Consider the following 15894-nt stretch of genomic DNA (forward strand, 5'->3'; position numbering starts at 1 on the left):
TGTTGCATAAACCTGAATACCCAGTATATTCATGCCTAAACAAAAAATGGTACAAAATGCCAAATTACCATAAGAAGTATTTGCATTTTTTCTGTTTTCATTCTACTGTAAGTGCCGCTGTAAATAACTACAATGTATCACACTGGTAGTTACTGTATAGAGTGTCGCACTTGTTTGACTTTCTTCAGAAATTATGATCCAGCACAACAATGTTTACCAAACTATGCATGCACCCAATCACATGTATATATTATTGTTATTTTATTTTTTATAGTTGAATAGTTTTGTGGTTATTATATTAACATCATGATGTTGTCATTAATACCTGTGCAATGTGGATGATATTAATGATTATGACAGATTAGATTTTAAAAGAATTTGTGAATAAGGCTAAGATTTATTTTGTGTCCCCCATGAACATGCAAGCCACACATCAATAAAAGTGATTGCCAATTTCATTACACCAGAAGACTAAATTTTCCTGTGGGGCATGCATCCAAACTCATCACTTTCTTTGAACATGTATGCAGTAACTACCTATACACTGCATATTCAATAAATTGTGGCTAAAAGTGTGACCAAAGCAGTAAAATTTTCCTGTGAGTTAGCCTTGCTATTCACAAATTTTTAAAAATCTTTTTGTAAGCCACAACTCACAGTTTAAAAGAATACCTATAAAATAATGAATTATGAAAGCATGCATGTGTTTAGATTCTGACTAATGTGCACTCGTGACTATTAGATTGATTATTGAACTGCACAGTTCACTTCCATCATTAAGCTCATTTAAATTCTGTAAACTCCTGATTGTTCTAAGTAGGTTACTCAGCACAGTTTTTTCTGGGGAAAGAGTTTTCTGGTTTTGTTTCACTGTTTGGTGTTATTTGCTACCATTGATTTCATATTTTGCTATTGTTGTGAAAAGGAATGACCAGTCTATCCTCATTCAGTTTGTGATAGATTTCCTGTATTGTGGTGTTGTGGATTGATTGATTGATTTTTATTTAAACTCCAATATTCACCAGTGGATGTTAAGGATGAGCAACAACACAGGCTTGTATCGCATAATGATGAGCAGTAATTTGTGATAGTACTGCAGAAGATGAGCAGAAATTGACATGTGCTTGCACTGCATGTGGAAGATGTGCAGTAGTATGTACGTGCTCGTATTGCAGAAGTGCTCTCAGTCTTCTCCATTCTCATAATATATTATAGCTGAGAATGTGATAGCACAGTGTCCTCAGAATGCCACCTTCTCCATAGGCCGTTCATTCAAGCTTATACTTAATTCTTCTCTAAAATTTTAGTAGTGTGCGTAGTTTTACTTTCTATTCTATTTTATAAGCCATGCAGGTGACAGGGCCCTGTACACTTATCACTATCACCACAATCAACCATCTGATATATCAAGCTAGGATCAACCATCTGATATATCAAGCTAGGATGTTCTAAGCAAGGTGAGCGAACAGCATTAACAAAACTTAATCTCAAACAGTAAAATTTTCCTGTGAGTTAGCCTTAGCTACAGATTCTTTTAAATCTAATTCTATCAAAGTTACATATCATGTGAGATAGGTCAAGTAAAGCCTATTTAGCCCCCAGATTCATGATAATCAGTATGGACAGTGCTTATAATATTAAATTGTTCATATTACACAGGTTACTCATGAGAACACCATGATGTTATAACAACCACAAAACTATTCAACCATAAAAATAAAATAAAACGATAGCCACATTGGGTGCATACACAGTTCGGTGATTGTTGTGTTGGATTTCTGCCGAAAGTCAAACAAGTGTGACATTCCATCAATGTTACTGTACCATGGACAAAATGCAAACAGAAAAGTTTGATATTCAGTAAACATTATTAGCTTTCCCCCTGATCAATTACTTGCTGAAGATAAGTTATTACCTATACATGTAATTGTTTGTTTTCTCTTATCATGTGAAGGACACCAAACAGGATTAGGGGTTTCTCACCAACACAAAGTAATGGTGTTTTTGGGTGATGATATTTTGTGGGCCACGCCTACTCCTTTGTGGTCCCTACTATATACAATAGTCAGGGTTGTAACCCTTTTAAAAATGCCTTTTTGTGCACGTTGGGATAAAAGCATGAAACTTGGTTAAAAGTCCGTGCGTATGATAAAGATTGTTTTTCAATAGGGAGCTACCTCAGATACCTTTGGTGACCTTTATGGGCAATTTTATGTTTAAAATCTGTCAGTTTTGTCTCTATTTAATGTTTTTATGTGACGGGGCCTGCGAAAATAGGGTATGTGGGCACAAACTACATCCTATGACACATAACATCTCATATATCTCAGTTCTGGGATGGAATATAATTATGAAACAGATCCTTACTGTGAAGAAACACCTGGTGTGGCATGTCTAGAAAACATTACCGGTGAGTTATCGTGTTGACATGAATGGGTCTTGTGGATTAATTATTTAGATAATGGTATGTGATAATGGTTTGATATTTTCAATTTTATAACACTTATTTCTTACAAAAGTGTCTTACTAATAGCTATGTAGCTACCTCTAAAGTCCTACCCTTTCGTAGTCACCTTGCCATTATTACAAGCAAATAATAAAACAAAATAACCAGTAAGACAATCAACTTGCATATATGGGTGCATAAATATGAAACGTTTGTCAACGCTTGTCACTATAATATATTAGGTGCCTTACTACATACCTGTGTATGAGTGTCTCTACCAGAATAAAAATCCTGCTACCTCAGTATATCATTTCTGTGCATGGAATGTCTATTAAGGACCATTATTTACAGCTGGATGTACTCACTACCCAACCTACCTGGATCGTGATAGTGGAGAGTGTGTAGAGACATGTCCATCAGGAACATTTGGAGTAGTAACTGGAAGTGTTGATGATGTGAGTACTGATCGGTTGAGAGTGTGCAAGCCAAGTGAGTTTGAGTGTTGCATATACTGTATCATAATGGCTTTATTGCATGATTAATTGAGTAATGTGATTTTAAAATATTTGTATTTAATGCATTCCTCCTCTCCAGCTCCAAATGAAGGACATCAGCTTATTATAAATGCTACACAATATGAATTTGATGTTGATGTTTGTGCTCCTGTTGGAACAGTTTTGTTCACTATGGTTGTCTCCATAAGAGATCTCAGCATTGCTCACAACGTTACAGTTTCTTTGCAGGGAAAGAGATCAACAATATCTTGATTTTCTGTAAATGGAATTAAATATGATTACTATACTAATATTACTGGAGGTGATTTTGAGTATGATAATAATACAATGCTCTACAACATTCCAGTGAACATCACATTATTTGAAGCATTTTATCCAAATGATGATGTCGCAAAGTATCATTTTAATGTACAGTTTGTGTATAGATCAGATGGTATAAGATCTATTCATTTACCTAATTATAATGTGATACTGTATGAGAAAGGTAAGCTAATAAAATCTTACAATTGTGTGTGTGTGTATGTGTGTGTGTGTGTGTGTGTGTGTGTGTGTGTGTGTGTGTGTGTGTGTGTGTGTGTGTGTGTGGTGCTATTAGAAATGTTTATAACAACGTATATATTACTCTATGTACCAATGCAGCATTCAAAAGAGATCATCCACCGGAGGTATCAGTTGATGATGTTGATCCTGTTCCACTTGATGGTGAAGTGTCACTGGTGTGTAGATCATGTAATGTTAATTATACCTGGACTGATCCACAAGGAAATGTAGTGTCATCTGATCCAGTGTTCAACTTGACACTGACCAACATTAGAGATTTTGGCAAATACACTTGTATGGTTGAAAACAATGGATTTGTTAATAAAGCCAGTGTTTAGGTTACCTATTCTGGTCAGTTTAATGTACATGATGTTAATTTATTCAAAGTTGCTAAACTGCCTACAGAATTTTACTATAAAGTGTATTATGTAGTAGAGTTCCAGAGGTTCCAGGGTTCTAGAGGTTCCATGGTTCTAGGGTTAGTGAGGTTCCAGGGTTCCAGAGGTTCCAGGGTTCCAGTGGTTCCAGGATTCCAGAGGTTCTAGGGTTCCAGAGGTTCCAGGGTTCCAGAGGTTCCAGGGTTCCAGAGGTTCCAGGGTTCCAGTGGTTCCAGGGTTCCAGAGATTCCAGGGTTCCAGAGGTTCCAGGGTTCCAGTGGTTCCAGGGTTCCAGAGGTTCTAGGGTACCAGAGGTTCCAGGGTTCCAGAGGTTCCAGGGTCCCAGAGGTTCCAGGGTTCCAGAGGTTCCAGGGTTTCAGAGGTTCCAGGGTTCCAGTGGTTCCAGGGTTCCATAGGTTCTAGGGTTCCAATGGTTCCAGGGTTCCAGAGTTCCAGGGTTCCAGAGGTTCCAGGGTTCCAGGGGTTCCAGTGGTTCCAGAGTTTCAGAGGTTCTAGGGTTCCAGAGGTTCTAGGGTTTCAGTGGTTCCAGGGTTCCTGTGGTTGATGTTCCAGGGAGAGTAACCATTACTCTAAAGGAGTAACATATGCTCAGAAGGTGGTGTGACTTATTCTTCAGATTAATGGTTATTCTCTTTGGAGTGTTGTTTACTCTCCAGAGGTGTTAATCCTTTCTACACTGGGAAGTCTTTAGAGTGGTAGTTACTCTTCATTTTTAATAGTGTAGAGGTCCAGAGTTCTTTATAGATGTTCCAGATAAATAAAATATGTAGTTTTTTTTTTGTAAACTGCTGAGATCGCTCTAAAATGTAACCTCAACTTACAAAACTTTTACCCAGGATGCATACCCCCATACACTCTAGATTTGCATGTTTTTTGTGCTATAATATATAGCAATAATAAATAAATAATATAAGTGTGATTACACTGATATATCTTTCTATGCATAATTTAAGTTAGGAACTGCCATCACATAAAAAACCTACCAATTATAAAATTCCTGTAGTTTCCCATGCCATCCATGGAAGGTCACTGTTTTGTAACAACAACAGTAAATATTGACACGTTGTAAAGTTTTTGAACCAGTATATAGTGAGATAATATTTTGTGTGTGCATACATGTGTTAGCTATGATGACATTGAGTCACTACAACCAAAAAGGAAAGTCCAAATGACTATTCTATATTGATAGGAGAGTAGATTACAGTGGAACCGAACACCTTGAGGCCAGGGCTGATGAAAAGTCTGTATCTCTCATTGCTTGAAGGTTCTTAGTTCACTAATTTGTTAAGCTGCTTTATTGTAGTTATACTGAGAGTAAAATGTCAGTAACTTTAAGTATATGGAACATAATTATTTTACTAAGGTTTAAACTCTCAGTAAAACATCAGTGAATGCGGGTTTACTGAAAAACTACTAAAATAACAAACAATTAACTGTTCCATATACTGCGGATACCACTCTATTAAACTAAGAAACTTCAAGCAGTGTCTGAAACTGTGTATTAAATTAATAACCTAAAAATACCATTACTATCATATACCCTAATAAAACAGTCACCACTCTAATAGAGCAATAATCTGCATTAGTCTGGATAAGTGAAGTCCACATAACTGAGGTTTCACTGTAATAAATCCTTAATGATAACTTGAATAGTGTAACTAGGCCTGAAATATATAGGCCTGCAACACAGCATAATTATGATACTATGTGCATTCTTTGCAATTGCTAAAAAGTATGACTCAAAATTACCTTAAGATTCAAACTTGTAACACCTAATTTTCAGAAGTTTCATGCCCCAAGACCCCCTCACTAGCTGGAGCATGCTATTCATTCTGAGTGTGTTTCACACACTAGTATACGTGCATCATTTCATGGTCAAACATAAGCACTGCAAGGTCTAGATCTGCCTCACCTATTAAAATTTATATGCCCCTGATGAGGCTCATAATATGATTATTATTCTTTAGTACACTGGTTTCTATTATAATTTCTTCAGGTTTGATGAGCACTATCCCAATTACAACAGAACTGTTACTTGGCAAGTTGTTGTCCTTTTCCTACCAATCAAAACCTTTACTTTCTGTCTTGTTGCATGTGCTGCAACCTTGTCAGCATATGGCTGGAGTAGGGTAGTTAAAGTTACCATTTCAAAAAAATTACTATGATATAGGAACAAGACTGGCTGTGAGAGTGTACATGGCTTGGCATGGTTATTTTTCAAAAACACTTTAACTCATAAATTTATGTCATTTTGCTATACCCTACTTTATAATACTAGCCATAGAATGGAAATGTTCCATTTTAGTACAGAGATTGATCTACCCTATTTTTGCACACTAGTTATTTTTGCAGGCCTGGTCACATTAATTTTATATGCATACCAAACTTTTCCAGTACATCCTTGACAACATAATCTAGATCATTTTTATGAGAATCATTAGAGGCTTTGGAGTAAATATTTGACAAATCTTTAAGTAGAATGACCTTTCCTGTTTTAGCTGTCATGTTTTGCTGCACTTTCTTCTTGTTGACACCTAAATTTAGCAGGTGAGCTGCTTCCTGTCTTGTATTGATTGGCAACCTCCTTTGATTTGGGTAGTGTTTATAAAATTCCTATATATATATATTTTAGAGCAACTTTAACTAGCAGTATACAGTACATATACATGTAGAAAACATAATAACCTTATTTTTAACAGCTTTAGTGGACATCACTTATGCAAAGCTACTACTTTTTTTACAGACAGAGAGACCATGCATCATTGGGATGTTTAAAATCACACAAATACAAACACTTCAGACTCATGTAACTATACGTGCACAGGCACGGTGAGGAAACTACAAAAAACCAGCACATAAACATTACAAGGACATGGCATAACCAGGTTATAATCAAGTGTTCCGTTCAGGGCAATCACACAAAATAATATGTTGTGAAGAACTGATAGCTTTCTGAGCAGCTTTGCTCAAGATGGAAATAGAGTTGCTACAGACTGGTTATAGCTTGCAGAGCTCTGTTGGAGTGAGTAAGAAAATGGCCCAAGCAGCCTATTTCAATTGTTGATTATGGAGTACTATAGCTCAAATGATCCAGTTTTGAAAGAAATGATTGATAGTCAGGTTTACTATATAGCCTTGCCATCATGAGTGGCTTGTATATGCTTGAGTTGAATAGGAATCTTAGTCCTAGCAGTGTAGCTAAATTACTATGTCTGGACAATAATATGTAGTTACTGTAGAGGTGTGATAATAGCCAAAGGGGTACATTATAAGATGATAAAATTTCTATTGCCTTGTAATATTGTCAGGGCCGCCCACAGGTGGGGGGACTGGGGCATTTTTCCCCTGGCCCCAGCCTGAAAGGGGCCAAGGGCCCCTTGAATACCTGTTTAAAAGATCGATATACTCTAATAGAGCAGTCAGACCTAAATACTCTAATAGAGCAGTCACAGTATTCTTCAGAGGAACAGTGTAGTAAGCTTATAGATAAGAAGATATGGTTGGTGAGGGGTAGCTATTGTCATTGTTAGCAGGTCATGACTTTTTTTTTTTTTTTTTTGGTCTTCACCTTACAGCTTGGGTAAAGTTGTGATTCAGAATGGAAACCTCCTTGCTTCTGGGGCCCTATTTTAACTCTTTGCCCTGGGCCCCTTAATTTCTCTGGGCGGCCCTGAATATTGTTCATAGTGGTGCACCGATACCATGAACATGCACTTTTTCACTACCGATCCGATACCGATACATTTGAGGCCAGAAATGGCCGATACCTATCCGATACCCATACTTTGCCCCACAGGAATTTCTTACAAGAAACAGCTAGTGATTTAGCTTACTAAACTCATTTGCTAATCCCATCAACTGCAGTTTGCTGGTTTTGTGGCTATCAATTAGCTACGCGCAAAGATAAGTTTATGGCTTCGATGAATCTTATTTCGTGGTTTACTTCAGTTTCCATTGTACTAATAATGCTAGTAGCTGGCTTCTTTTAAGGAATTCATGGCTTATATCAGCTTTTGCTCAACTCCGTTCAATGCGCTATGTACGCCGCCATCTTGATAAGTAATTAAATGACGTCACTTTTAAAGTATCGGGCATTTAGAGCTTTACCGATACAAATCCGATACCGCCAAAATAGGGGCGATACCGATACTAGTATCGGTATCGGTGCATCACTAATTGTTCACACAACAATGTGGTCAGCGGCGGAGGAAGTAGTTAATATGAGGGGGGGCTGGGCTGACCCAGACTTATTTCTATAGTTTGGTAGGGTGAGACCAAAAAAAAAAAAAAAAGGTCGCAACCAACTGACAAGAGCTTTCCACCTCACCAACTACCATTTCTAGCTGATAAACTACATAAAAATCCTTTCATAGCTCGCTACACACTGACTACTTTAGGCCAACATAATAAGATTCCTTGTTTCCCGTCACCTTGAGAGCAATCAGGTAATGAGGGCGGGTGGTTATTATTATTAATAACTAAAATTTTATTGTTTTGGTCAGCCTTAACTGTCCATAAGTTAACTAGTCTAAAATAGCATTCTAGCTAGCTACAATGGATGTTTAAGAGCTTGTCATAAGCATACCAGACAGGTAAGCACTTAGGAAGACGTTTAGCAACAAGGTAAGGAGTTCAAAAATGCTTTCAAGCAAATAAATATCATTAAAATGTGTTGTAGTAGAATAACTGAGTGTATGGCTGACTGCTCTATTAGAGTATTTCGATCTTTACACAGAAATATTTCTTATTTCTAAATAGTTATAAGTTCTAAATGCAATAATAATTACCAATGCGGTAGGCAAAGTGGGTATGCGGGCGGGTGACGGGAAACAAGGAATTAATAAATGTTGGCCTTATTAGAGTGACTGCTCTATTAGAGTATCTCGATCTTTATCACCGTTTTCAGTCCCACTCCAAGAAAGATAATTTCGGTGTGATATCATTCTGAGGGGGGGCTAAGCCCCCCCTCAGCAGACCGAGGGGGGCTTTAGCCCCCTAGCCCCCCCTTTCCGCCGCCTATGAATGTGGTGTAGGCATTATAGCTGCCCGGCTGCTCTTGTGCGAAGATTATGGAATTAAACTGGTGCAGTGCTATATTTGCACTTAAGGTTTGACAGCAACTTGTGTTACTAATCAACATGCATGCATGTACAATTCTCTTCAGGCACATTGGATCAGGCACAATTGTATCACATACAGGGCACAGCAGTGGGAATTTTCAAAGGGGTTTTCAGGTTCAGAAAGATTTCAATTGCTGTGATCCCACTTAGCTATAGTCCAGCTGGGGTTGTTAACTCAGCTCAGTGGCCTATAGCTACATAGATCTGCAGTGAATCATAAAAATGACTCCGTTAAAACATTGTTTCATAGTTGATCCAGGCCTTCGCAGAAAGTTTTGAAGCAAAACTGCACTAAAACGATGAATATTTCTGGAGGCGCTGAACATGCTTCAATGCTGTAATGCCATTTTTAGTAATTTCAAAGACAAAAGTATGAAGTTTTGCCAGTAGAAAAGGTCCCAATGTGATACACTGTGTGTAACTGTTAGTGATTTTATCACATTCCCATAAATCGTAAATAAATTAGGAGTGCACACACTTTGTCAGGGTTTCAGCTGAGACTATTGCAACCCCTGTATCCACCACTGTACAGACTTTCCTTTTGTGATTGTATCATGCATGATATCAGTTGTAAAGTAGTATTTTTGTAACTATTGATTGATTCATAAGAATAAAACAATAACAGAGAGGCTTTTCCTCATATTTTGTATGGTTCTCAGCCACTAGTAACACATGCAGTAGCTACATATAATGGGCAGAAAAGTTACTAAAGATTGCAAAGGTTGGGAATTGTTTATTGGTATCAATTTCTTATGGTTAGTAATTGTAACACTATTAACATATGCAGTTTAAATTATTGACTAGCAATTGTTATAACAGCACAAATTTATGCACTGCAACTTTTTTATTATGCAACACATTGGTACTTATTATTTACAACTATAAATTGTAGCATACATGCTCTAATATTGCTGATTTTACATCCTAGGCAAACCAGCTGTGCTGCCTGACTAGTAATCAATAATAAAAACAAAACGTTTTGCTATACAGTAATGTGTTTAGCCTCTCGTGGTATTATTTATTAATGTCTCGATAAACACCAGCAATTGTGAACTGATTGTAACGAAAGTAAAATAATTGCACTCAGGCACTGAGATAGCTATGATTGTTTTGTGTAATGCATCACAGTGCAGTTGGTTCGCACTTTATAATACCCATGGCTGATTAAAATCATCGTGATAACTGGTGTATAAAGAAAGCTAGCTAACTAGCCAAATTGGCCTTTGTCGTCGAAAGTTGGTACAGTGTTCACACTGGCAACTTTAATTATAAAGAATCTTTGCTACACAAGTACAAGTATGGACAGACAAAGAAATAAGCATTGTACAAACTTAATAATAATTATACACAACACACACAAGACAATTTCAGTAAAACTTTTGGCCAGCTGTGAGCATGTACCTGGTTAAAAAAACCAGCAAGTTGTAAGTAAATGTAAACATGTGAACTTTCAAGAATAAGATGATCTACAAGCAGGCGCGGTTTTAGGGGGTTTCTGGGGTTTCCGGAAATCACTCAGAATTTTTATGATTATTGTAATTAAAGCACACCACGCGACATTTGATTTTACTCCATGTGCTACGTAGCAGAACTGTTAGAAGAAGATGAGAAGCAGTTTGGCGAATACAGAAGCTCAAAAAGCCTGACTGAGGATAAGTAAGTGATCTGTGTATATTACTTGTCTAGGAGAGCTAGACAGTAGCTCATAGGCGGCGGAAAGGGGGGGGGCTAGGGGGCTGAACACCCCCTCGGTCTGTTGAGGGGGTCACGCCGAAATTATCCTTCTTGGAGTGGAGCTGAAAACCTTTGTAAAGATCGAGATACTCTAATAGAGCAGTCACTCTATAAAGTAGTCACAGTATTAGAGCAGTGTTTAGTGAGCCATGTAAGGATTTTTATATAGTTTATCAGCTATAAATGTGTAGCTGGTGAGGTGGGCAGTTATTGTCAGCTGGCTGTGACCTTTTTTTTTTTTCATTAACAGTATATCAGCCCCCCTCATATCATATTTTCCTGTGGTACCCCACTAACATCAGACTTTGCATTATTAGTAACTCGCTACTCTATGAGTTCAAAATATCCAATTTAGACTTTTACTTCATGTTCATATATATTTAATAATAACTAGTAGATTTATAAATATAACTGAACTTAATTACAAAATATTCATAAAAGGTATGTTTATAAATAAACATTGGATTTTTACACAACTAGTAGTTTGTAGTAGTTTTCAGCTAGTAGTTTGTAGTGGTATATCAGCCCCCCTCATATCAACTACTTCCTCTGCCACTGCAGTAGCTACCCTTTGCATGGATATCCATGCGTGAGTCCCTATGCCTAGTGAAATAGCAATTACAATTATACAGTGTGGCTTTGTGAAAGAATTTTTTTTAATAGCAAGGCTAGTGACTTCATTAAATATAGCTAGATGCAGCTCATTATAAAGAATTGTGAATTATCAAATGCTGCTAGCTAATTGGAGTAGTGTGTTCAAATGCTCAACCTCAGCGTTAGCAAGTACCAACTACGTAGTCGTGCTTAGTTATTGCAAACAACCAAGAATGAGGTGTTTACATTATTACACTATAGGATATAGTGCTAGCAGTTAATCTTGTGCATGTCTGTAGGTTCTGATGTTTGTGAGGGCAGTCAGGAGAATATGAAGAAGAGATTGCTTGTGTGAACATAGATTCAGATGACAGTTCTGATGAAGACATAATTGAAGTATCTAATGAAGCGACAATTGAAGACAAGGGTGCAAACAAGGACTGCATTAATTCTTAAGATTGTTCAAGTACTATTCTACTGCACCACCTTATAAACCCTACTAGACCAAATGATTTTAGTTCATATGTTGGTAAAAGGTTAAGTGATCACAAGCGGCTGAATGCAATTACCAATCATTTTAAGCCAACTAAAGGTACTTGCTTTCCATCACACACAAATATCGGAAAAAGCAATCCTTTGTTTATGTTTGACTTCATTGGTTTAGCACTGATGAACATCCATCGCCATAATAGACATTGACACTGACAAAGTGAAAACTATCTTTGCTATAAAACATTCCAGGTACATGAAAATGGAGAAGATTAATAATTTTTACTTTTATATTGTTGTGTAGCTACGGTACTTTACTACCTCTGTTGTACATGTATCTCTTATAAGAAAATAAGTTGTTTTATTCAGATTGAATAGAATTTTTTACACTTTGTGAGCATAGTGAGATGCCTGAAAATGCATTCAGATTCAATCTCAACTATCATAATTTTTTTAAATTTCCTGGGGGGGGCATGCTCATGCTTCGCATTTCGCTGAGTGCACTTCGCGCACTGTGCGGTGACTCCAGTGTGCCACCCTTAAATCACCTGATTATCAGTGTGCAAATCATACACTATGGTCCATAAGTTTTTTTGGAAACCACTCAGCAAAATCTCTAGAATCGCCCCTGTCTACAAGCCACCACAAGGTTAAAAAACTAGAGTGATACTTTTGGATCGAAACTTAAAAATTTTTAATGCATGATCACTACTATCAGCACTACACATGTACATGCTACCTGTATGATGAAGTCTTAGCTGCATACTATAACTCCAAGAATTTTATAATTGGTAGATTCTTTTTGTGATGGCAGGTCCTAACTTAAATTATGTATAGAAAGATATATCAGTGTAATCACACGTATATTATTTATTTATTGTTGCTATATTATAGCACACAAAACATGTAAATATAGAGTGTATGGGGTATGCATCCTGGATAAAAGTTTTGTAACTTGAGGTTGAATTCTAGAGTGATCTCAGCAGTTTATCAAAAAACCAGATAATATTGTATGTTATTGATCTGGAACCTCTATAAAGAACTCTGGAACCTCTAGAATCCTGGAACGTATCGAACCTCTTATACCTCTGGAACCCTGGAACCACTAGAATCTTGGAACATCAGGAACCCTGGAACCACTGAAATCCTGGAACCTCTGGAATGTATGGACCTAAAACCTACGGAATACTGGAAACTCTGGAACCATGAAACCCTGGAACCTCTGGAACCTCTGGAACCCTGGAATCTCTGGATACCTGGAACCTCTGGAACCCTGAAACCTCTGGAAACCTGGAACCTCTGGAACCTCTGTCTGGAACCCTGGAACCACTAGAACCCTGGAACCTCTGGAACCCTGGAACCTCTGGAATCAATGGAACCCTGGTACCTCTGGAACCTGGAACCTCAGGAACCCTAGAACCATGGAACCTCTAGAACCCTGGAACCTCTGGAACTCTACTACATAATACACTTTATAGTAAAATTCTGTAGGCAGTTTAGCAACTTTGTAATTTGTTCCACGCACTGTAGATAGATGTAATGTATTTAGTGGACTGGACTCACGGACTGGAGTTACAGGTTGGACTCTCTGGCTGAGCTTGGAAACAGCTTCTTAGCCAACAGATTTTACCTAAGTAACTCTTGCAATGCTGCAGCTAGACACCATTATCAAACTACAACTACTGGTATTGGTCTTCCTCACAACGGGCATGAAGGTTGCACATTCCCTAAATTATTAAAATAGTTTTAAAATGAATGACAGTAGTCAAGTTGTAGCTTGTGGGATGACATGGCTATTCATATGGTTTTGTCATAATTTATAGTGAATGCACACCAGCAGATAGTTATAAACTTACTATTCAATACAGAGTGAGTTGGCAGAGTAAGACTACGTCTAAGTGGCTGAAGCCACTGAACTAAGACTACCTTCTGCCTCATCATTGAGGCCTAAACACTAGTGCTAAGTACTGGAGCAACAAAGGAATAAATCTACACTACAACAATGGCCTCTATCACTGCTAGTATGGATGAGTACACAATACTACTGCATGCATGACCTTTGTGACTTGTAAGGAAGAATAGTATCAGCAGTTGTAGCTCGATAACGGTGTCTTGAGCTTTGCAATAACTAGTGGATCATTGTTAAAAGTTGTTTCCAGCTTAGTCCATCATGACTCCAGTCTGTGAGTCCAGTCCATGAAATACATTATGTCCTTATAACATTATTTTACGTATGCTGTATCCCCTTTGCATGTCAATATAAAACTGGAATCTGTCATATACACCGCAAACCTAAGCTTCACTTTTGAACACTATTGTGCATTTAACTATGTACTCCACTAATTCACCTGGTAACTATTTCCATTACATCATTCTCTATGCTTTTGGCTTATTCAATATGAAGGGGCAGAGCCTATATTGCCACCAAAATGTATACAGGTTACAATTTCAAAGTGTGTTTACCAGTGATGACTGAAAATGTTGTCAATGTAAAATTTTCAAATGGTCTCAATAGTTATCTTGTACATATCTTCAACAGGTGACAACTGCAGAAAACTCAAAAAACTGTGTTTCCAAAGTGAGGAATGTCTTGACCTGGTTAAAACATACACAGAAGATTGTGCTCACATACTGAGGAGGATGTTCACCAGCCTGAGTGTCATCTGCTCTAAATCTACAAAGAAACAAAGATGGTAGATTTTACTACAATTGTCCACAGCCTCGTGGAACATTAAGAGAATCTTACCCTATAAAGTGTGGAACACTTTACTGAAACTTGAAATTATTTGTAAAAGGAATCTGAAGCATTAATCTAAACATTTTGTAGCAGAATTTAGGCAAACATTTACAGTAGTTGTACAGTCAGTATATATCCACTACTAACATACAGTGTATATAGTTTCATATACTTGTATGATGTGGTAATCCCAATCAGTTAATGACTTTAAGAACAAGTTGGATACAATTTGAGAAAAAAGTGGATATGGACATAATGGGAGGCCAGTGGCCTATTAACTTAGACTTACTTACTGTAGTTCAATAATATTGTAATTTTATTGTGCATTAAATAGATAAATAATTGGCAAAAACAAAATGAGTGGGAACAAGGATTTGACACTTTGAAAAGTACAACAGAAGAGTCCCACAATGTTTACATCAGCAAATCAATGTACAATAGCTCATTATTGTTCATTATTTCTTAGTGAAGTGCTGTTTAGTGACAATCACTTTCTCGAATTGAGTCCAAAACTGAAGCGGTTTTTTCCTCATATCAAAACATATATTATATGGGACAGGATTTGCATTTTCATTTGTCCTGAAGGCCGAGACTAACATTTACAAAAGTGAACAAAATATTTCTGAGGTTAATGAATTTATGTGCTGGAGCAGAACACTCAACACATTGATTTTCAACTTGAAAGTGGTTTGTTATTGTTGAATTTCATGAAGCCAATGCATGGTAAGTTGGAGTTCAAGCCTTTGTTTCTCACAACAGGTAACTACTGTGACTAATACCCTTTGCTCAAGTCTACGTGTAGTCACACAAATGTCCTCACAAAAACAAAAATCAGGCGATTGTGTTATTATGATTTTTGATTTTGTAAGAACAGGTAAGAAAAAGGGCATTTAAGAGTAAGAATATTTTGTAAGAGCTTTTAGGCCCCAATGGCACTCAGTGCTCATGTTAATCTCCTGTTATGCCAGCCTTCAGTCCTGACCAGCTATAGAAATAATTTAATAAATCACATTGAGGGACCTCTTCATGCAATGGCCCAGGATAATTTGCAAAGAGTTTTGTGTTTTGGTGGGGACCTGAGATTCTGCAGACCACAACTATAAAAAATGAATTTAACCATAAAAGGGAAATAGGATGTGAGCCATCAATTGGCCTGTTAGGTGACAATCTCATGAATCCTCACAACATAGTATGGCTCCCGATGCAAAATTTATGGATGTAGCTACAGGAAGTTGGTCTGAGGGTTTCCTTTTAACCAACACAAATTTATTGCTGAAAATGGTTTTGCTTGCAAAGCTATATTACCTACTGTAGTTTGTTG

At 37.2% G+C, this 15894-nt stretch overlaps 1 protein-coding gene across 3 annotated transcripts; it reads left to right on the forward strand.

Moving 5' to 3' along the window:
- The first annotated feature begins 1350 nt into the window (after positions 1-1350).
- Positions 1351-14480, forward strand: LOC136267800 (uncharacterized). Of its 3 annotated transcripts, XM_066062980.1 has the most exons (6): positions 2177-2278; positions 2331-2410; positions 2798-2935; positions 3041-3445; positions 3601-3677; positions 14376-14480. In XM_066062980.1, exons 2-4 carry the CDS (start codon positions 2338-2340, stop codon positions 3211-3213), a joined length of 384 nt encoding a protein of 127 aa, XP_065919052.1. In that variant the 5' UTR covers positions 2177-2278; positions 2331-2337; the 3' UTR covers positions 3214-3445; positions 3601-3677; positions 14376-14480. The 3 variants fall into 3 exon arrangements, with proteins under 3 accessions (XP_065919054.1, XP_065919052.1, XP_065919053.1); XM_066062982.1 differs by lacking the exons at positions 2177-2278; positions 2331-2410 and adding an exon at positions 1351-1457; XM_066062981.1 differs by having other exon boundaries at positions 2278-2410.
- Positions 14481-15894: the final 1414 nt, after the last annotated feature.

Source organism: Dysidea avara, chromosome 9 (genome assembly GCF_963678975.1).
Source record: "Dysidea avara chromosome 9, odDysAvar1.4, whole genome shotgun sequence".
Taxonomy (NCBI): Eukaryota; Metazoa; Porifera; class Demospongiae; order Dictyoceratida; family Dysideidae; genus Dysidea; species Dysidea avara.

Coding starts and splice junctions, on each gene's coding strand:
- LOC136267800 (XM_066062980.1), top strand. CDS start 2,338: ATGGAATATAATTATGAAACAGATCCTTACTGTGAAGAAACACCTGGT. Junction 2,411..2,797: donor ATGTCTAGAAAACATTACCG/GTGAGTTATCGT, acceptor CATTATTTACAG/CTGGATGTACTCACTACCCA. Junction 2,936..3,040: donor GTTGAGAGTGTGCAAGCCAA/GTGAGTTTGAGT, acceptor CCTCCTCTCCAG/CTCCAAATGAAGGACATCAG.